Raw genomic sequence first — 22,252 nt, 5'->3', positions numbered from 1 at the left:
CTCTTCAAGATGACCTTAGCCAAAATTCTTCACTTCCCAAACTTAACAGTGCATGAAAATGCTCATAGCTTACAAGGTTCCCCTGGTGTGGTGTCTTTACCCCGTGATCATCACCCACACAGACTGTATAGTATAAAGCAACAGTGACTCAATGCTCCCCATACTCAGCTGCTTATTTAGATCATAGAATCATAAAACATGCAATACAGCTTTCAAGATGAGCAAATTACATCCAGTTTGTAGATAAGACTGTGCTGTTTAGGAGACATTCAAGACTTGTTTAACAGCTATAATCTCTGGGAGATTAAGAAATGTCTAAGATGTTTACTAAATGTCTAAGATGCTTACTTTAAATAAGCATATTCAGTTATTCTTTCATGCAAGATAACTTACATATTAATGTAAACTAAACTCTCTTCTTTAGGGAACAAAAAAGGAAAAGTGAACACAACATGCAATTTGATTCATTCATCATTGTTCCAGTACAGCCTGAAATTAAATTATACATTCAATAATAAAAAGGCAGTATTTTTTTAATGTAAGCAACAGCTCTTCAAAAATATTTCAGCTCATTTATGATGAATGAAAAGCTCTAGTGATTACGACTGGGGTTTTTAATGTAATTGACAATTAGATTAATAAAATCAGTCATATATACAATAATGTAAGAGAAACTGGAAAAAATAAATCCCAATCCAAATAGCTGACATATAATATCTAAAATCATTTGGAAGTCCTGCCATGTTTATCCTTGGTGTCATTCCACACTGCTCTCCATGACATTTCTCTACAAGAGAAATGAAGTCTTTCATCAAAAGAGAACACAGCAAATGTGTACATGGTGCATATATACAGATACATAGAAAATATCCATTTCAATGCCACACGCTAAGGAGAAAAATGCTCTCCTTTGGCCAGTGTCAGAGTCAGTCCAGAATCAATACCCAGAGAAATCACACAGATGAGATTTGCATGAAGTAGAACAATGAATATGAGAATAACAGAGAGGAAACAGATGACACAGAGGACAGAAAGCAAAGGTATTTGAGATACTCCATAATTTCATCAATTTCTAGACTTAAAACCAAATTTTACACATTGGTTACTTCAACTGTTAAATACAGTATCTACAACAGATGCTGAACTCCACAGAAATAACCTGTTCAGGGCTACTATTTAATGTTCATGCTCTGTTTCACCTTTTTCCAAATAGTCACTGGAAGGCAAAAGTCAACCATTGCTTTCCATATGAGATGAGCTCAGTTGGTCAGAGCATGGTGCTAATAACACTGAATTTGTGGGTTCAATCCCTGTATGGGCCATTCCCTTAAGAGGTGGACTTGATGATCCTTGTGAGTCCCTTTTCAACTCAGAATATTCTGTGATCTGTGCTTGTCTAACTGAGTCTAAGCTACTTGTATTGTACTTCCCCTCATCATATACAGAAAGTATTATTTTTCCTTACCAACTGAATACTTGCTCTGTAGCCACTGAATACTTGAGGGAAACAGTTAATTGACTGATAAGATATGTGGCCTCTGCTTTTGTGTTTACAGCTCTGTGGAATATTAATGCAGCAAAGACTGTAATACGTCAAAAAATATGAAATGGCTTGTAAGTCTCTGTACAGCTCACCAGAAAAATAAGAGAGACAGAGCACTATCATAATATCCAAAATCTGAAAACCTGTACAAATCTATTCATAGAAAATTAATAATAATCTGCATTAGAGAATGTGTGCAAAACATAGGTTTAAGTTACAAGATACGCTTGCACGAAAGTACAGGTGTCCAACAGACATGCCTTGTTTTTTGTTGGTGGTGGTTTTTTGAATGAGGAAGTTCAGTCACATTAAACAGAATTTGGCATGCATCCCATGCAAGGAAGAATCTGTAGCTTACTTGACAGCCTTCATTAGCTTCAAGTACTTTCAAGATTTAAGAGCTAGCACATGACTCTTCCTACTGTAGCTGTATGAAAGCTTTTATTCTGTGCTCAAAAACATGCAAAAGCACTTGCATAAATTAAATACCTCAACTGTCTATCACAGATAAGAAAAGTGAAGCACCTTTTTTTTCTACTTTTTCCTTCTTTTTCTTTTCTTCATCTTCACCTTGAATTTGATCTTTGGAACCAGAAGATGCTGTAACTGCTGTAGGTTGTGGAATATCCTCTGAAAATGAAGCTGTAGAAAGGGTTGTACCAGGAGGAACTGTGACCTGCTTTACTAAAATCAAAACCACAAAAGTTAGGGCAGTACCAGAACTTTGAACACTGACATTTTTAAGTGTCCAACATAAATGAAAAAGCAGAGAGAACTGAAAATTTTGCTTCATATACCTAAACCACAACTGCTGAGTAGTGAAGCACAACATTACAAAACACGTTTCAGAACTCAATCTATGTATGATTATTATCATCAGTTAAAACGAAGTGTTTGACTACATATTTTTAAATGGGAGAAAGTGCTAAATAACAGAAAATACGTAAGCAAATACCATCTCTTTTTATAGTTGATGTCAACATCTAGTTATTTTTTCTACCAATTCCTTATCTCCCATTTGTTTAGTTTCAGTTTATAGCTCATCATACTGGAGACTATTCCATAAATGAGTTATGCACAAAATCCTTTTTATACAGTATTCAGATCATCCCTCAACTCTTATGATTAAACTTCAGAAACTGAGCCTGAATAATATGAAACTACCTGCATACCTAACATGATCTGTTGATTTCTCACATCCCTTCCCTAAATTCTCCACATTACCTTCAATAGCTCTTTAACCTGCTGATACAGAATTCTGGACATTGCACTATCAATCTTACCAGACGAAAGTGTACGAATCACCTCTCTTCTACATTCTGCTCTTCAAGAATCTCATCAAGGCTTTTAATCCAATAACTGTAGTGAGTAAGCATCATCAGTGTGCTAGACAGTATCATCAAGGCTCCCCTTCCCAAGAAAGGATAGATTAGATGATTTTTGAACTTCCTTTCAATCCAGGCTGTTCTATGATTAACGACTGATAAATCCTTCTGATGTTACTATTATAGAATTCTCCATTCTGCATACATTTTGTTTTGTATTTCAGATATTTATTAACTTTCCTGAAGAACTGCACTTTGTTAGTTTGATACCTATCCTCTTCAACACAGAAATGATTTGCACAAATTATATTCTTATAAACGACTTTCTAAAATCATTTGAGTATGAGATTTGTTCTACCAACAACCACTTGCTTGCTAGTTAGGGAAAGTCTTTGTTTCTCAGATTTTTGAAAAAATATCTCATGATATTTTTGATCTTCTGTGTCCATCTAATTTCTGTGCTCAACTACTTAGTACTTTCAAAGCTAACAAACATCTATTTCCTTCATAAGAAAAGATATTAATTTAGTCCTACTACCACTTAGATGAACTAGCTAATTAAAGGAAGATGCACATCAAGCACTTCCTTTGCCATCTTGGACCAATATACCTTGAGACTTCTCTCAAGCAAAACAGATTCTGTGAAATATCCTACACCTGTCAAGAACTGCTGCAGACTAACAGACAACAGAGAAATATAACTAATGGTTTGGTTTAGTACATGAAAAGGCTTTACTGGTGCCCAAAGGAGCAAAATAATTCTCTGTATTCACAACATGTTAATCTTTTTAAAGACTGAATGTGCTGTTTTACCAGTAAAACATTCAGTACAGTTGAATGCTAGCATCCAGATACTATCTTAAACAATTACAATACTGACAGCATGGGAATAAATAGCAATAACTGTTGAGGGCAGAAGAGGACTTTAAAAGACAACATCCTGTATCTGAAACACTTCCACTTTGGGGAGGTTTTTCTCTTTTCTTTTTTAATATGAAGTATATAATGATGGTACAAGCTGAATAGAACTACATAGAGGAGTGCAAAGAACAAAGAAGTCCAATGGAAGGCTGGTCTAAAGCACAGAATCATAAATACAGAACATACTGTTTCTAATTTTACATTACCACAGCTTTCCTAGTTAAGTCCCTGACCATCTGTACTTTGCACTATGGCTTGATTTGTCCATAGTAATTTTTCAGTCATGCCAGATTAAATATTCAAAGTAGCAAGAAGAGTTAGACATGCAGCAATTTCTAAGGTATTACAAGGAGTTATTGTCATCAGTGAGGTTCGGGGCTTATTATGAAAGGCACTGAACAAAAACATACAAAGAACTAGTTCCACTTCTGATTAAGTTTGGTATATGGATCTGTCAGGCCTGCAGCTCATTAAAAAGTTGGAATCAAGTAACTTGTCATAGGCACAGAACCTAGGAAAATCCAGGATTTGTAGGAAGTACCATAAAATCACATACAAAAGGTAAAAATCAAGAAGAATTAAGATAGTTTTGTGCTAACTACAACTATGTTGTATGAGAACAGCACTTTTTTCCCCACCTCCATTTCGAATTTCAGCCTGAATCAGCTCTTGTTTCAGCCCTTCAATTTCTTTCTTCAGTTTAGCATTTTCTACACGGAGCTTCTTCTCTTCTCGGAGAGATGCCTGCAAGACTAGAATTGACACATTAAAGAAACCAGGTTTCAGTAACTAGCATTCAATCACTTTGGACACAGAGGTTTCTTTTTAAAGAAAAGTGAAACATGGTGAGCCAAAAGCACGTAAGTGAAAACTTTCAAGGAGTGTAGCATCAGAAATACTTAGGAATTATTTACTTTGTTGGAAATAGCCATTTTTACAATACTTACATAATCAAGTTGCCTCTCAATATACTATCTTCTCAGTCCCCTAAACAGAATCACAAGAAAAAACTCCAAGAAACCTACAGAAAAACCTTGATGATGTTTGTAATACACAGCACCTCAATTCATGGATACAGTGAAGTTAAGTACAAAATATCAAAGTTGAAGGTATGATACTCTTGAAAGAATGCCATAGTTGTGAAAAAGCAGTAACAAACTCAGGATAATGCACGGTCTTGGGTTCTTTCCAACTCCCCTTACTCCCTTCAAATGGAATCCTGTCCTATCAAATTTCCATAGTTTGTGTCACTAATTCTTCCTCACCCATACCTCTTCTAGATCAGAATAAGCAGCTTCAAAAACAAACAAACAAACAAACAAACAAAACAAAACCAAAACCCCCACAAACCATAGGACAGTGAAGTGGTGCTACTGTTACAAGTTTTATCTTGGAGAACTTGAAACACACTTTAAAGGCTGAGCACCACATATTCTCATTGTCTCCTATGAGCATTTACTGTTAACCATCTGGTTAGTAGGTTTAGCATAAGATAGGTAAATCCTTACTGGCTTTTTCCTTGAGCAGAGCAACTTGTTGCTTGAGGTACTCAATAACTTGATCAGCCTCTGCACCCTTCTGCTCCAGTCTGTTCAGCACTGCATTGTTGGCTGCCATCTTTACCAAAAAACGGGATAAAAACCTAGACAAACAACAGACAGCCTAAAATTAATAACTTCTTAATGCAATAACACTGTTACCTCTTACCACGTCAAGCAGTTCTCAAATCAGTTGCTGAATAAAAAAGCATTGCTAAGTGAAAAGCTGGGCTCCCACCTCTTAATGCAAAGCCCAAACAAAAAGCAACGTTAAACAGAATCTGATGTTTGACAGCTGCTTTCAAGCATTTTGGAAGAAAAGCTATTTTTCTTCCCAGCTGCAGAAAATGTGTTCTCCCTTCATGAAACAGAAAAAAAAATAAATCTACCTTCTCAGAAGGAAAGGTATGAATATATTTGGGGAGGGGGGGAGGGGGAGGGGGGAGGAAATAAAAGGGAAAAGATTGGACAGGAAAACACTGTATCCTGTGCTTAACTAAAAAAATATATATTAAGTGTATACCGATTTTATGGAGACGAAGAAAATGGAATCATCCCACAAAAATTTCCAAACTTTTCTAATAAATTTATTCAGAATATACTGAATATTTCATACATTGTAGCTGTGCATATATTAAGAATGTACTGTTGTTTTATTTTTCATACTGAGAATTCATGAGTATTTTTACTTATCATGGATATAAAAAACTTTTATTAAGTTTACACCTTCAGAGTTATTTTAGCACCAATTTTGATTGTTCAGTTTTGTATCCACTGAAATGGAAGGGGCAGCACACAGATAACAAAGAAGCAGGGAACACAGCAAAGAGCACAAATAAATGCTGTCTAACCTTCTTTTATAGTATTCACTATTTACTAATGTTTCACAAAGTAGCTCTGCCTTGTGTATAGCCTTTATTTCTTGAAAGCTACCAAATCTGGCCTACCTTCCTTCTCAGCAACATTTGTGTCTAAACACAAGAGCTCAAATAGTGGCAACAGAATGATGAAATACAGTTACAGTCACTCATATCTGCAGCAGAAAGTACTTTTTCTCTCTCACTTAGTATCTAAATGAGGAAAGAATCTGTTCAGTTAGTTTTCCAAACTAATAGCTGCCTCATCTGTAAATCAAGAAAACTTTTTACAGGTGGGAAGAAAAGATCTTTACAAGCAATGGTGATTTAATTCCTGCGAGGTGACTTAATACCTGTGGATTTGTCCATCAACTGCAACAAAGGGAAGAATTGGTAAGAAAATGGCAATCCAGGCATGTGTTGGCTCCTCAACTTTATCAAAATCCAAAATTTCTCATATCAAACTGGCAGAAAACTTCCTATTTTATTCCAAGAATACTTTAACACTGTGATCTAAATCTGGTTTTAACATACAAATAGTCCCTGTTGGGATATGTAGCAAAAGTCATGCTGAAGACAAAACAGATTAGAAGTAACTGAAAGGTAAACAGATACAATCACACTCATGCCAGTGTTAACATACTGCCTCAGCTGCATTCTAAGTATCAACACACGTTTTATATCTGATCTTATGTTATAAATAACTCAAATCCCCACAGCAATATATCTAAATAAATAAATAAATAATAGTTAAAAAAACCCCAGGAAACAAACTGCAATTGTTCGGGAATAGTGTATTTAAAAGTTCCCAAAGTAAAACTCACAAAGCCAGAGACAGACATAATAGTCAGATGATGCATGGGGTATCTGGCAAATGTAATGCATGAACCAACATCCTGCCTTCTTTGCAATACAATACAATCAAAGTCTGTTTTACACACACTGTTCCACTTAGAGGTGTAAGAGTATTACTGCCATCACACCTTCCACTCATCCACAATAGTTTTTTTCTTTTAAAAGAAAGAAACTCTCCCAGAGCAAAGAGCAGAAAAATCTCTCCAGGACAACTAAATTAATTTTTATATTCAAATTAACCTCTGCTAACAAGAAAATAATTTTGTTTTCATGGGCAGACTGGAAACAAAGAGTTTTAAAAAGGAAAACAGTGATTCCAGTGAGTTACTAATTAAGATGTCAAATAGAAACAGACATAAATCTGTTATGGCACAACACAGCATAATACAAAGCCTGGGATATTACTGTCTGCATACCAGTAAGATTTCTTGCAAGCTACAAATTCTCTCAGGGGAACACAATACTAACAGTGGAAACGTTGCCAACAACAACAGAAATGCTACTAAAACTTCAAAGTGAATAGAATTGGTACATTTTATAGATTTTAGCCAAGTTGGCTAATGAACTGAAGATCTGGAAATGAAGTTACATGATTACAATTTTCCCACTTGTCAAATAAATTTCTGTAAAGCTAGTATTGTAACAATAACACAAAGGAATAGGTATTTCCGATGCTAATATAAAAAGGCAACAGGCTGAAGTGAACTGCTGCAGGAACAAGCACAGGAACCCATACAGCAGAGTGATAAAACTGTATCCAAAAAGGGCGCATTAAAAAAAAAAAGCAAGATCCACCCTTTATTATAGAACACAAAACGCATCCAAAAAAAATTAGAACTGCAACAATGAAAGTTCACAGTTTTTCTGTTTTTTTTAAAAATTTTTTAACCTTTACCCTATTGGCTTCAACCTTAGAATATATCCAAATCAAAAACTGCACACACAAAAGACGCTTAAAACATAAACCTGGTCGTAGCTTACTCTTCAATATTAATATTGTCTATTGTTAAAAGCAAGAAAAAGCCAAAATCCCAATAAAATTAATGACAAAACTTAAAACTTAACCTCTAAAAATTAGTTTTGGAATCTATCCATAGTCTGAACATGGAACCAATTACTTTCCACTATTGGAAAAGCAATCATTAAACAGAAAAACCAAAACCACAAACAAACAAGCAAAATGAAAAGCAACACCTGAAATCGGAACACAACTGACTCCTAAAACCTAAAATAATTAGCTCTGAGCATTTTTTTTTCCAGGAAGTTTCAAAAAGCTCAGTACTTTGAAGTTCTCATCTTTTTCATGCAATGCTTTGCTAATACCAACACACGAAGATTATAACTGCAGGAGATTTAACTACAAGTGCTGCCTCCTCCTCTCTTCCTCTCCCACTTACACATTAATTCCTTCATAATAAGAGGGTAAACTTTGACAGGTCACCACACCTGGGCAGCATCCTCCTCTGCACGGACCTTTCCTCCCACCCATCACTGCTCTTTGCTCTGTGCTCGCCATGGAGGAATCAAGTATTCCTACGGCAAAGCTAATCCTATTCATCTTTAACAAAGAGCAGGTAACAATCACAAATGGCCCAGGTGGCATTCTCTGTGAGCCATATGTTTACGGTATGTTAATGAGTGGCTGCCAACCAAGACCTAAGATTTTTTTTTCTCACTAGAGGGAAAAAATAAAGATCTGCAAAAGGACATATTGGCTTTTCAATTAAGATGATCTGTTCAAATGTAACAGAACCAGTGGCTTATTCTAAAAGTTACCAACAACACAAAGCCAATTTCTCCAATGCTAACCAAAGTTCAGTAATTCAAACTATAGAAAAATACTTAACGTTAATTTCTCTTCCTAAGCTTTTGGTCTTAAATCTTAAGCAGATCTCTAATTAAACTCTTTTTCTTCCTTTGTGAGATTGTGGCAAACTTGTATAGCAAAGTATTCTACCTTCTGTAAAACACCAAGTACCAGCAATCACTTTGCTTCTGCAAGAAGTGTGTTCAGAGACTTCTATCTGAGCATCTTTTCAGAGTATGGTCATTTCTGGCAGACAATCTTACAAAAACCCATAAACCTAACAGAACGTGCCAGCTGCTTGCCAGATTCTGCTTTCCTATGCTTTGCACTTCTGTGAACTGTGAGGATACAGTGAATCAGATTTGAGAATCTCACATCACACCTTCTTATTCTGCAAGGTAAGGAACAACAGTTAGCAGGTCAAAACAGAAGAAAGCAGACTGGTATGTTTTCTTTGGCTGAACTGAAGTATCACTGCAACTAGGCAACTCTTGTAACTCATCCCACTTTTTATCATCTTGGAGAATTGAGATCCATGCTTTAAAAATCAATTCTCTCTTAACAGTTTCTCCTAACTTCTGATAAGGTATTCTAGACCTGATGCTGTCAGCATCTTTGGCTAAGATTTAGAATACCTGATTTAACAATTTCACATTTTTGGTAGAAAAACTTAAGGTGTAGTTTTCAAACCTCAAAAATTAAAACTACATAAAAAACCCCAAACCAAAACATAGGAGAGCTACAACTAATTAGTTTTGCAATCAAATCTTAGTTTTGACTCAATCATCCCCACACTTCATTCTAAGTAAAGCAAAGAAAATCAGCAGCAGTTCCCAATTTGTGTTAGGGAAGCAACAGCCGAAAACACTTCGTTACAAATTTCCAATTAAATAGTTTTATTGCTAGGACATTTTGGAAATCAGGTATATTTAGTACATTTCATGCACTTATACCTATCACTACCAAAAAGATTGGGTATTTCACTGGTTTTATACCCGTCATACATTGTAAAACACAATCATGGCTTTTACACCCAAATATTCCTTCTCAGGAAATGCAATTCTAAAAGATCACATGATTCCAGGCTTCAATAGACAGAAAATAATCAGATTTACGTATTGGAAATGCAGGTTTTCCACAGTTTTATCTGTGGAAAAATATAATTCCTCAATTAAAAAAAAATTTATCAAAAAAAAAGTCAGATATGGAGATGTTCACAAACAGTTTCAAAAAATATGACTTTTAAACCCATATAAAAACAGGCAAAAGTATCAATAACAAACAGTGTAATGCTGAGAAAGAAGACAGAAGTATTCTAAGTATTAGATACTTTTGCACTGCATTACTGTTAAACCCACAGTTTCCTTGCTACAACAGAGCAAAGAAGACATAGTGCACTTACACTTAAATATCACTTCAAGCACATTTGAGGCATGCACATTATCAGTTAAGATTTAACTACCAGCTCACGTCTCTTTCAGAATTAAGTTTATTGTTAGCTCTGTAAAGGAAGAATGTATGTTTCCTGAATAGCAGAAAGTTCACACATCTAAAAATATGGTCCAAGACCTTAAGCAAATATGTGTAAGTATTCAAAATGCAGATGCTCACACAGGTCCCTCTCTACATACAGCAAAGCAAACCTGTCAAAACATTTTTGGCAGAACAATGGCAAACACTTGAAAAGCAACAACAAAATTAAAAAAAAAAAAATACCCAGCTGAACAAAAATACCTAGCCAAACAAAAAAACTCACAAAACAAAACAAAAAAACCCCAGAAAACATACAAAAATCCCCCCAAAGGAAATGAAGACAACCCATAAAAATTAAAAATATAAAAAAAAAACCCAAACCAAAACAACAAACAAACCCCCCCCCAAAAAAACCCAAAACGCCCAAACCGCAACTGTATTTTTTTTTTTCAAAATTTCAGCAATATTGGTAGATGGCAGTATAAAAAGTCAAAATCTAGAAATTATCAAATGAATCATCATGGAACCTGATTTTTGATTCTCAGTACTAGACCAGTGATTCCCTGCTAGGTACTAGAAATTTGGGCACTATAAAAGATCAAATGAAATTTTAACTACTACCCTTGTATTTTTCTAAAAAAAGAATAGTCTTTTTAATATGAGCAAAAAGAAATTACAACCTAAAATGTAAAAGGGTGTTACAAAGCATGGCAGTGCAGCTTTAGAGATTCATAACTGCAGAAAGACATCAGAACTCTTGTCTTCCTTTCTCCTGAAAAAGTGATTGCTGTAACTGGGGCTTTAAACAGTTGAACAACCCGATTTTCTTTTCTTTTAGCTCTTAAATACAATTTATTATGTATTCATTATCTATACGCTTCCATGTAGACAGTATTGAAAGGAATCTGCCAAGTACCAAAGTAGTAGGAAAAGTTGCTCGTTTTTGCCATATGTTATTTCAATGCACATCTTTGGCACTGAGAAAGTCAGAATATTTGCTTTGCAGATTTTCAAACACCCAAAATGTCTAACACAGTCCATCCAAGTAGCAATGTCAGCTCTATGGAATGATTTGCCAGCTCTGGAGACTACAGTCCAAACCTTCTGGCTGCCAGATAAATCAGGCTCAATCCCAGCTGCAGACAGGTCCTTTTAGTAGTCCTAAGAGTCTACCCCTCCCTATTTTAAATGGCTGTAAATAGTAAAAACACAGAAAACTGAACTTTTTCATATTGAAAAACACTGCGGCACGAAAGAGATTTTTTAAACATGTGATGGAACATCACACAACAAAAGGCCCATCCACTGGTACCAATTTTGAGGCAACAGAAGTTACTTAGTAATGACTATTTTTAAACATGAAGACAAGTCTGCCTTGGAAGGGAACAATGTACCAAAGCTACAAGCAAGTCATAGCATTAATGAGACAGACAAAAATCAAATCTATGAGAAGCAATGAATGAGGAAGTAAGACAGGCATACATTACAACAAATAGAGTAGAAGCATGAAGTTGACTGGCTTAATTTGCATTAAAATGGATGCCTTCGATTGATACCATAGAGATCATTAGAAACTCAACAGTCAGAAGTAAAAATCATTTTAGTATTTGGTTCAATTTGCATTTCAAGACTTTAGCAAATGCCACATTGTATTAATTAACTGCATCATACCTTAGCACGCTACAGCTGCAACACTCAAAAGGTTAAGAGTACTCGCAGTTTCATTCACATCCCTGATGTGACTTGTGCTAAATGTCTATTCAGGGAGAAGAGAAAAAGAGAAGTTTCTACTAATGCTTGCCTCAGTCCAATCCTGAATCAACTCCATGTTCTTTCCCACCTCAGAGCAGACACTCCAAGGACTAAACAAAGCAGAGACATGACTACCCTTCAGGATTTCTGTTCGGGTTAAGACAGCAGTTAAGTATTTGAATGCAGTCTGTAACAAAATTTACACCTTAATTTATTAATCTGAAGTCTGCCCGGTAATTCAACAGCCAAGGATGGCTCACAACAGGACTCAAGGAAAGCAATTTCTTTGCACCACTTGACTGAAGTCTCACCAGGTTCCACACCCACAGCATCTGCCAGGTCCCTTCAAGTGCCGGAGAGATTCATCTGGTTGTGCTTTGTAGTGCAGTCTGCAGTTTAAGTAGCAGCTCACATGCCAGAACAGTTGGACAGCCTTATGTGTGTTTCAGCAATGTTTATCCATCGAATCCCACTGCATTAATATTTTAATAATACTATCAAAATCTTTCAGTAAATGATCACCGCGTGCACAAGGAATTCCCACAATAAATCCCATGACTGAAAAGATGCAACGCCCACGACATCCTGCCTCGTCTCTTTGACTGTAATCACCGATTTCCAAACCCAAAACACATCCAGTTCTTTAGAACAGAAAGTTTACATCAAAAACTGACAAGTTTTTTGTGGGGTTTTTTGTTTTTCTTGCATTTTGTTGGGGTTTTGTATGCGTTTAAAAGCTTAAATTACCAAATCACAGTGTATCCAGTGGTTATATACAGATGTGTGTGCATATACAAATAAAAATACATATATTAAGTATTTGCTATTCATGTCTCAAAGTATCCCCATAAAACTTCCCTGACAGGTGATGAACTTTACAATTACAGACACACACATATGCCTATAAATTCAGAAATTTAAGAGGACTCAGCTGCATCTGGACAAGTCTGCAAGGTCAGCATATGCCACAAGAACTCGAAGAATCTGTACTGTGGTTCACCCTCTGGGGTTTCACTGGAAAAGTAAAGTGAAAGCTTTAGATTACTGTTGTAGCTACAGAATAAACTACTCATAAATCAGATAGAAGAATCAGAATTGCACTGAAATCTACCTGCTGATGTCAAGTAGAACAGTTCCTTAGGCATTTTATTGATTTTTGCAACTTTATCCTAAAAAAGTGAACATTAACACTACTTCCTTAATTTACAGCAAGTACAGCAGTTATAGAAAGGGAAAGAAAGAATAAGAATACCATTAATACATTTTATGTCTGCAATAGTCTGCATAATAATAGTATTGGTTAGGTAGTTCACAGGAACATTGATCCCCCTGCTCCATTTCAATTCATAATGCTCTTAATATCTGAAACCTGTCTGCTAGTTATCTTACATAGTCCAAGTGTGTTAAAAAAGAATCTTGAAATGTATTACTTTTACATTAATATCATCTTTTCTACATGTGAAAGTAGTATCTTGAAGCACAGCTAAAGGAAAACAGGATTTAACCATTCAATTTAAACAAGTGCTCAGGTTAAAAATAACCATTATTTACACACAAAAGCACTGAGCAGACCTCATGCAGATGTATTGCGAAAGAAATCAGTGTCCTCTAACTTCAGACACGTTAGCAACTGCTGGTATTTACCAAGGCAGAAACTTTAGGTGCTCTTTATGTGGGCCAAATAAAAGCTGAAGAAAAAACCTGAAAATGTGCGTGTTTGTGTGTAACCAATGCAAGAATAATGGCAAACATCTTTTAACGGGGAGCAACAAAACTGCCAAACAAAATTTTCAGGGGAAAAGCAGATCTTGATGAACTTTGAGCCTGCAGCACCTTATTTACACAGAAAAAAATCCCTCCCCCCCACACATCACAAATAACCGTACTTTCCAATGCTGAATTTACTCACGTAATAGAATAGGATGGTATTTTAATGAAAACCTATAAAGATACAAACTAACCCTGTGCAGAGAAAATTATTTATTCAGCCGTGGAGTGAAAAGTCTAAATGAACTTTTGTATCTAAAGTGGGTTGACAACTAATCCTCAGCAGCCAGGAGCAGTTTCATGTAGCTTCAAAACCACGTGCCAGCAGCATCTACCACGTCTTTGTAGTTGTATGTAGCGAGAAGCACTTGAGGCTCACAGCTTTCAAAACTTCTAGGATGAAAATTATTTCCCCTCTTTTCATACTGATCTGTGGAGTGGGGAAAAAAATTCACTAAAGCAAACAAACTCCCTGTGCACTCATCTTGGATGTTGAGAGGGCTGATGTCAGCTATTAAGACTGATAGTCTCTGACAGAAGAATCCTCCAAGCAGCTTTTGGGGAATAGCCATTTTTCATTTATGGATTCAAACTACAGAAACAAAAGAAGTTTTAAGACAAGTTTAGCTAAGTCTAATTTTGCTGTGTTCCAAATTCCTCTATTAAAAATCCAATAATTTTTAAATCAGTATTTTCAATTAAAATATGTTGGTTTAACGTCTTCAGAAGTGTTAATTCGCAGGTAAGTTTTCAGTAAAATGCAAAGGAAAAAGAAAAGATCTGTGTGTGCCTAGTTCTTATCATGAGCATTATTTTATACAGGGTCACTTGGATGCGAAATTACTTACCACTGTGATGCAGCAAGGGTAACTGAACCTCTAAGAAAAGATTAATTTCCCTGGGGTACAATTCAGTGTCATATCCTAGTTGGCAACAGTGACTTCCTTAGCGTGTGACTGTTACCAATTATTAGAGCCCTTGACACAGGTTTCAAACCTTAAGGTAGGACTAGCACAGATGTGAACTTGGGGCCTTGCCTCCACAGCAGCTGCCAGCAAGCCAAATGCAGTGCCTCTCGCATGCCACGCACCAGCCCCTGCACTCCTGTGGGAACAGCAGTCCCCAGCTGCCCCGGACAAATGAGCTGCTGAAATGATCTGTCCACTTATCTTGAGAGTCTGAAACAAGACACCACTACAAAGCTGTACATTAAACTGTAACTGAGAAACACTCTGGGATAGAAATCAGATCCAATAGCCATGGATAGTTTCCGAGAGAGGGTCCTGAAGTCAGAGACTAAGCTTTACACTATTAATTCGTACTCAGTTATGTTGGAAAAGCTCCTGATGAGAAGGAAATGGAAATAGAAGTCTTCCATAATAGGTAGTTTTATGCCAAAAGATTGAAGCGAATTACCTCAAGAAGACATGTGCTAACTTGAGGCAATTTTTGATGATGTTTAATGCATTACCAGCTGCCAGGAATTCAACTTTCCCCTAATCCAGAATAGAATCTCTGTCAGCGTTTCAGAATTCTAAGGAAAGAATGAGTTCTACAAGAATTGTGTTTAGCAGATGATGATTAAATACAGTACATGCTGCTTTCTAATATGAGCACTAGTTTAATCTTCCCTCTCTACAGTTCTGGAAGTCAAAGAACAATTTCTGGGCTGTTAATTTATATAAAGCTGCATAAGAATTTAAGAATTGAGAGTGGTGAGGCACTGGTTGAGGTTGCCCAGTGAAACTGTGGATGCCCCATCCCTGGAAGTGTTCAAGTCCAGACTGGAAGGGGCTCTGAGCAACCTTGTCTAGTAGAAGGTATTCCTGACCATAGCAAGGGGGTTGGAACTGCATGATCTTTAAGGTCCCTCCCAGCCCAAAAACATCCACCATGTGCCAATCCTGAAAGGCATGCCTTTTTAAGATGGTTTCTTTGTGGGGGTGGAGGAAGTCAAACCTGGCATTTAGAAAAAATCCTATAAATTGATTTCTTTGTGTGTTGGCCAATCACCTGGTATTATGGAGTATTATCCAGCAGCAGGCCATGATTTGCATCATAAGCAACTGCCCTCTAGAAAGAACAGGAATCTGGCACACTGAATTTTGTAATCAAGAGTGACAGCAATTGCCATGCCTAAAACCAGTTATAACTGCTTAGAAATTTCTAACTGGACTGAATTTAGAAACATTTCCTAGAAGCACAGAGCATGCTCAGGCAAGGAACTTCTCCTATTTAAATATAAACAGCGATGTTTGACAGTTTAGGAATACTCAAATGAACATGGTGACAATCTCAAAACATTTGCAGCTATCAAGCTACCAAAGCAAACTAGCACATTTTTATTATACTCAAAAAACCACTTTCCCTTGTTCTATCTATTAAACTGACACTGGAGCCACAGGGGCTGTATTGTCATGAGGAAAATACCTGCCTGCAATATGTTTCATGCTTGTTATAGACTTCACCATTAGAAAACTTTATGGCTCAAAAAGCATAAAGGCAATTAATAACTCAATCAATTAACACAACTCTACACCACAAAAACTACAGAGAATGACTTCTCACCTGGGAGTCTATTACCCTGCCACGCCTGTCTGCTCCAGTGTAAAGAAAAAAAAAAAGTTCAAACTTCTAATTTCTCTAGAAAACAAGTGTGAGGGACACAGGATATAAGGAGAAGCAAGTCAGGAAAGGCCTGACCAGCCACACTTTATTATAGGCAAACCACCTCAGCTGCTCAAGAGGCTGCCCAAGCAATACTCACGTTGAACCCATACATACTCAAGACCCCTACAACTGGCACAGAGATTTGCCTTTGTCCAGATTCCCCTTTCCTGTCTCTCAACTTTTTCAAAACACTTCAAAGAAGATCAAAAAGCTTGAAAGAAGTGCAATTGTTTAGTCTATAGAAGACAAGATAAATGGGAGACCTAGTCTTGTTCTTCAAAGAGAAAGCAAGTTGGTACGAGCATGGGACTAAACTGTTCACCAGGTCTGATGCAGACATGAAAAAGAAAGCAAGATTTAAGTTTTGGAAAACTTTCAAGTAAGAGTAATAGACTGAACAGGCTGCCTTTGGAGGCTGTGGAATATCCATCACTGGAAGGTTTTAAAAACAGGCTAGGCAAACAACTGTCAGAAGCGATTAAGTTATAATAGATGAGAAGATCTTTTGCTCCTTTTCTGCTAAGGTTTTCTTGTAACACCCAGTGTTAAAAACCCAATCACATTTCTGTCTTTTACATGCCTGTGTTTTATTTAACTTTAAAAACCATGCAGTAAAACCTACCCTTCTGTGATATTTCCACATATTCAAGTGTATTTATTTGGGACAACATAATACACATCAAAGATTTGCTAAGTGTGAAAGCAGGATAAAGAAACCACCTGTGAAGTAAAATACCAATGTATTCAATTTACACTCACTCCGAATAAACTAACCTCTAACATCATAATGTAGACAGCACTGCATTGTTTTGTCTTCCAAGAGAAAAAACTGTTCAGCTGATGACTTACTGATCTGGAGTCACTTCAAGATTTTCCTTGAAGGAATTTTTTTTTAAAGAAAGCACTTTTCCCCAAGCACAAAATAATATAACATTAAATATTACAAAATATTAATAGAAAAAAAGACAGCAGGAGGCTACTTTGAGACGTATCCAAGTCTTTTGTAAACTATATTTAATTACGAGTAAGTATGGCGTGCATCGCACTGGAGGAAAAAAAGCCATCAGAGACCTCTTTCCTCCCCCTGCTGTTTAATACAAATGTAACCATGGAAACAAAAAATAAACACTGATTTCCCCTCACCCCCAGTATGACAGGAAATCTAACAGCAGAAATGTTTCTTGGTAAAGGTAAGAACCATGCAGGTAACTGTTCAGAAGAACACATGGGTTTCTGGGGGTCTCTGCTGGACTGACTTCATTTAACTCCTATCACTACAAGAAGCAAGAGGTGCTGTTTGCTTTGCTCACATGATGCTCCTATCAGCTGTCCTCTGTGCTGACTCCTCAGTTTTATCTATGTTGGCTAGTATTTGACCTTCTTTAGGTTTTAGGTAACACTCCCTTAGAAGAGACAAACATGAATTAATAGCTGTGACATAAAGCAATCAGATCATAATCAGGAAAGTTAAAAAATATTACGGCCGATACCAGATTTGTCTTTCTGCACACGTGACTAATCCTTCTAATGACAACTGTTTTATGTTATTTTCATTACAAAGGTATTTCCCAAGTTTGTTCATGGGGACTTATAAAGTAGGTGGGATTTGCAGGCATACAAGAACTCAATTCTTCTTTTCATTCTTGGCCTTGGATAACATTTATCTTGTATTTTGCATCTCAATATGTGTTTTTTCTTGTCAATTCAAGATCCACCCTTCAGTCTGATGTCAAGCTTTCTCAGACTAACATGACATAAAATTATTTATTCTACTTTAATGTGGAAAGGGCAGGGAAGCTGAGAAACCAATATTTTTCTAATTTGGCTCTACTGTCAATTAGTAAATTTACATAGAGCAACAATTTTAGAAGTGGTTTACAGATTCAGAAAGAAAACACAAATCATTGCAGTTGATTATTACCTTATGTTATCTCTCATGATCTCATAATTCAAAGTATCACAGTTCCACAGTATAAAATGTGCTGAGTAATAAAAGTACAGAAATACTTTGAGGCATGTTTACGATATTTCCAGAAACTGTTTTTAAAGCTTCCTGCTAACTGAAACAAGTGTACTGTATCTCAGTGTGTTACAGTCTAATATAGAATCAAAGTTTTTAACTTTCTACTTTAGTCCTGAATTAAGAAACAAGAACACACAGCCCAACCCCCAAAATTGCAAACAAGGTCTCAGTGAAGTTTAGGAAACAAAAACAAAGGAAAGACTAAGAGATAAGTTGGAACACCCAGAAAATTATTGTAACAATGTGTCAAATAAGGAATTCAGTGTATCAAGCACATAGCACGAAATTTCAGTGATAAACTATAGTCAAGTATATATATTTCAACATTCTCTAAATTAGGACCCTGTCCTGCACAAATGTGATTTCACCAAGGATATTAAGCAGGCAACTTTAGAAAGAATTGAGAGAAAGTAAAGGGAGCTGTGCCACCAATACATCTTGCAGGATGGAGCATTACAGGGTATCTTATGGCTCTCTTTTCAGGAAAACATAATATTGTGAAACTTGCAGATCAGTAGTAGAAAGTTAAAGACTCTAGTAGACTAGAATGCGTAAATTTTTGACTTTCAAAAATCATTTTAAGAAAATGCTGTGATTTGATTTAAAGGATTTTGCAAAGCATAAGAAGTCCCAGGGTGTTGCTTGCTTCCCCCCATCATGGCATATAATTAACTTAATTCCTAGTCTTGGATAACACAACTAACTGAAATGACAATGACATATTAAGCAGACTTCAGTCTAATATATTTAGGAGAAAAGCCATTACAGACAGTATCTCCTAAATCAAAAGGATTAAGAAAAATCCACAGACTGCTTAGCCCTCCTTTGATAGAGGCCCTAGGTTAACTTGCCACTACTAAATTCATACTAAATTAGAATTATAACAATATCAAAGCTGTATCATCGTACCTTTCTGCATTAAACTTATTTTTTAGATTGTTTTCCCACTCAAATATGCTTCATGAACAGAAGCATCAAGTTTTCAAGGCTCTAGGCAACTCGAGTCCTATTATTCCAATCTGATGGACTATTTTCAGATTTGCACAAATTTTTTTAGCAAATACCTTTTTTCATTTGATACCATTTTTTCCACACAATCCACTGCTTTCAGTCTGGAGAATGAGAAGTTGTTTCCTTCTCTCTTTACATTTAAAGGTGTAAAATAAATAAAGATACCTATAGCAATGTATGGAAAATATGCACAAAGTTACAACAGGAAAGAGACATTCCAGAGCATAAATTTGCTGAAGATAGCTTTAAGAATAATTTCTGTCTTCAACATCTTGTACCTTCAGGATTCAGTGTTGCTAAAACATCAAAGCAACTCACAAATATATTGCTTAAAAATCTCGTAAGTCAAAATTACTGCAACAAGAATATATTGCTAACATGTGACAAGGTGGAGAGAATATATTATGATGAAGCAATGACCGTTGAGGCTACCTAAAAATATACAACACTGCCTCAACTTAATACAGATTTCATGCAAGTATCCTGAATCCCAGAACTATTTGTGAAAAGCAATGAGTTCACTTAAAAGAAAACAAGAATCTCTGAGTTAAAAAGAAAGAGCAAGAAATGCAGGTATTACTTAGTTTGCAGTAGCATTGTCTTTATTTTGCCAGATGCCAAACCCAGTTCAAAACCACTTACTGATGAGCCTCAGGTATAACACTACCTGATATATTCAGTACTGATATATACAGATATATATACTGATATATACCCGATATATACAGTGCTTCAGTAGCGTTGCCATATGCTAGGGAGCTGTGGAGTGGCAACATAACTACAAGTTCATCCCTGTTGATCCAATGCACGGATCCCTGCACAGAACACGTGTTGTGTGTTAAACCTTGTAAGTATCTCTACTGAGAGTGGACCGAATACTTATTTGAGTTATACTCTGTTTTTCACTCAAGTCTATGCCAAAGTATAACGAACGTTATTCAATTAACCAAAAGTGAGGCAGCATCTACTTTTCCCTAAGTAATAGCAAACGTCAGTGGATACTCCGTGCACGTACTTTGCAGGCTAATATAGCATTTTCTTGAACAGCCCACCACTACGCCGCTTCCAAACCCTCATTCCAGGGACACGGCTGAATAAAGGAACACAACCGATTTGAGATGAACCACTTCACGTGCGGGCGCGTCCTCCACGCAAAGCGCGGGATGTGAATTTACAATGCCGCCCTACAGCTACAGCGAACGTCTAGCCCTGCCATAAAATCCCTTGCGTGAATTGAACCACGACCGTAACGCCGCTTCCTGCGGCTCGCGGCTATGATCCTGCCCCTCCGCCGGGGCACTGCCCTCACAAGGGCGGCCTCCCTGCGACCACCGCCACAGGGTACCCCCGCTCCACCCGACTCGCGCTGCGCTGGCGGCTCGAAGCAAATCAGCAGGAGCAAATTACCGGGACCCTGCCTAGCTCCCGCCCACCCCAGGGAGCTCGGCCCGGCCCGGCCCTCGGGGCAGCCCCAGGGCACCCATGGCGCCGTCCCCCAGCGGCTGGCGGGGGAGCAGCGAGGCGAGGCCCGGCGGGGGCACCGAGAGGGCGGTGAGGGCAGAGCGCGTCCGGCCGAGGCCGCGGCCCCGCCGGGACACTCACATGAACCGAGGAGCCGCCGCCGCTGCCCGCCCGGGGAAGAAGGACCCGCTCCCGGGGCTGCTCCAGCGAATGCCTGAGGTTTGCAAGCAGGCGCCCTGGAAAGCCTCTCTCCCCCTCAGCAAGCACAGGGCTAAGGCGCCCAACGCGCCGTTCCCGAAACACTGGCAGAGCACGCATACATACACACGGGGGAAAGGGTGTTAAGCTCTCTCTCTCTACCTTTTTTTTTTTTTTCTGTTATGTTCTTTTTTGGTTTTGTTTTGTAATAACCCGAACAAAAAGGATGCTCAGGCACCGTGCAGGTCGCCCCTATGGTCCTACAGAGAGCGGCTGGCGGAGCGCAGTGACGTCGCTGAGAGGGCGGGGCGCGGCGGGGGCGGCGGCTCTCGCGCAGGTATCCCCCGGCCCCTTTTCCTTTCCTCGCTCCCGTTCCCTTGCCTCTGTCCATCTTGCCCCTCCATCCTTATCCTCTTGCCCATCCCTATCACCATTCCCTTGCTCAGTCCCTCTCCCCATCCCCTTCCTTCATCCCTGTCCTCTTCCCCATCCCTATTCCCCCTTGCCCATCTCCTTACTCCTTCCCACCCCCTTCCACCATCCCCTGCCCCGTCCCCATTCCCTTTCCCTTCCCCTTCCCCTTCCCCAGGAGCTCTCTGGCCAGTGAGTTTGTAGCAGCGCAGGGGGTATCAGGGTCCCCAGCATCTCTATGAGTTATTTAGAGAACCGAGTGAAAGTGTTTTCTCTTGTGCCAGGTTTAGTTCCTGGGATAAATCAAATGGTGACAAACCCCATTTTAGGTCTTTATTGGGACAATGACGTAGCACAGCAGGCAGGCTCTAAACAAAAGACACTAATAAACAGGTTAAAGAAACAACAAATTTATAAAGGAGGGAAATGGGACTAAAAACCTATTCTGATCTAATTGCTTATCAAAACCGATTCTATGTTTTCTTCGAGCTATCCAAGTGTTGCTATTTTTTTCCACTGGATGAATATTGTAGCTGCAGCTGTGCAACTTGAGGTGTCTGCGTAAATCTCACCAACTCTGACGCCTGGTTTTCAAAGCAGCAGTGTTTTAATGTATGTAGTAACGTTGTAAAAGCTCCTA

The 22,252-nt window shown here is 37.8% G+C and overlaps 2 protein-coding genes across 3 annotated transcripts in view; one reads left to right on the top strand and one right to left on the bottom strand.

Annotated features, from left to right (window-relative positions):
- Positions 1-21,249, bottom strand: part of AIMP1 (aminoacyl tRNA synthetase complex interacting multifunctional protein 1) — a 32,428-nt gene extending 11,179 nt beyond the window's left edge. Inside the window, exons 1-4 of the mRNA XM_042049705.1 lie at positions 21,145-21,249; positions 5,298-5,431; positions 4,428-4,541; positions 2,069-2,227 (exon numbers count right to left, since the gene is read on the bottom strand). Of these exons, the coding sequence (XP_041905639.1) occupies positions 2,069-2,227; positions 4,428-4,541; positions 5,298-5,431; positions 21,145-21,146 (409 nt within the window). The 5' untranslated portion in view covers positions 21,147-21,249. The remainder of the gene's footprint in view (positions 1-2,068; positions 2,228-4,427; positions 4,542-5,297; positions 5,432-21,144) is intronic.
- Positions 21,250-21,296: 47 nt separating this feature from the next.
- TBCK (TBC1 domain containing kinase) overlaps positions 21,297-22,252 on the top strand; it is a 112,828-nt gene continuing 111,872 nt past the window's right edge. The window contains exon 1 of one of the 2 annotated variants that reach the window (XM_042049700.1): positions 21,297-21,538. The gene's annotated coding sequence lies outside the window, so the exon portion shown is untranslated. The remainder of the gene's footprint in view (positions 21,539-22,252) is intronic. The other variant, XM_042049699.1, reaches the window with a different exon arrangement.

Source organism: Corvus kubaryi, unplaced genomic scaffold (assembly GCF_017639235.1).
Source record: "Corvus kubaryi isolate FWS band 111438036 unplaced genomic scaffold, C.kubaryi_AGA036_p1.0 71, whole genome shotgun sequence".
Lineage (NCBI taxonomy): Eukaryota > Metazoa > Chordata > Aves > Passeriformes > Corvidae > Corvus > Corvus kubaryi.
This window is presented reverse-complemented; position numbering and strand designations above follow the sequence as displayed.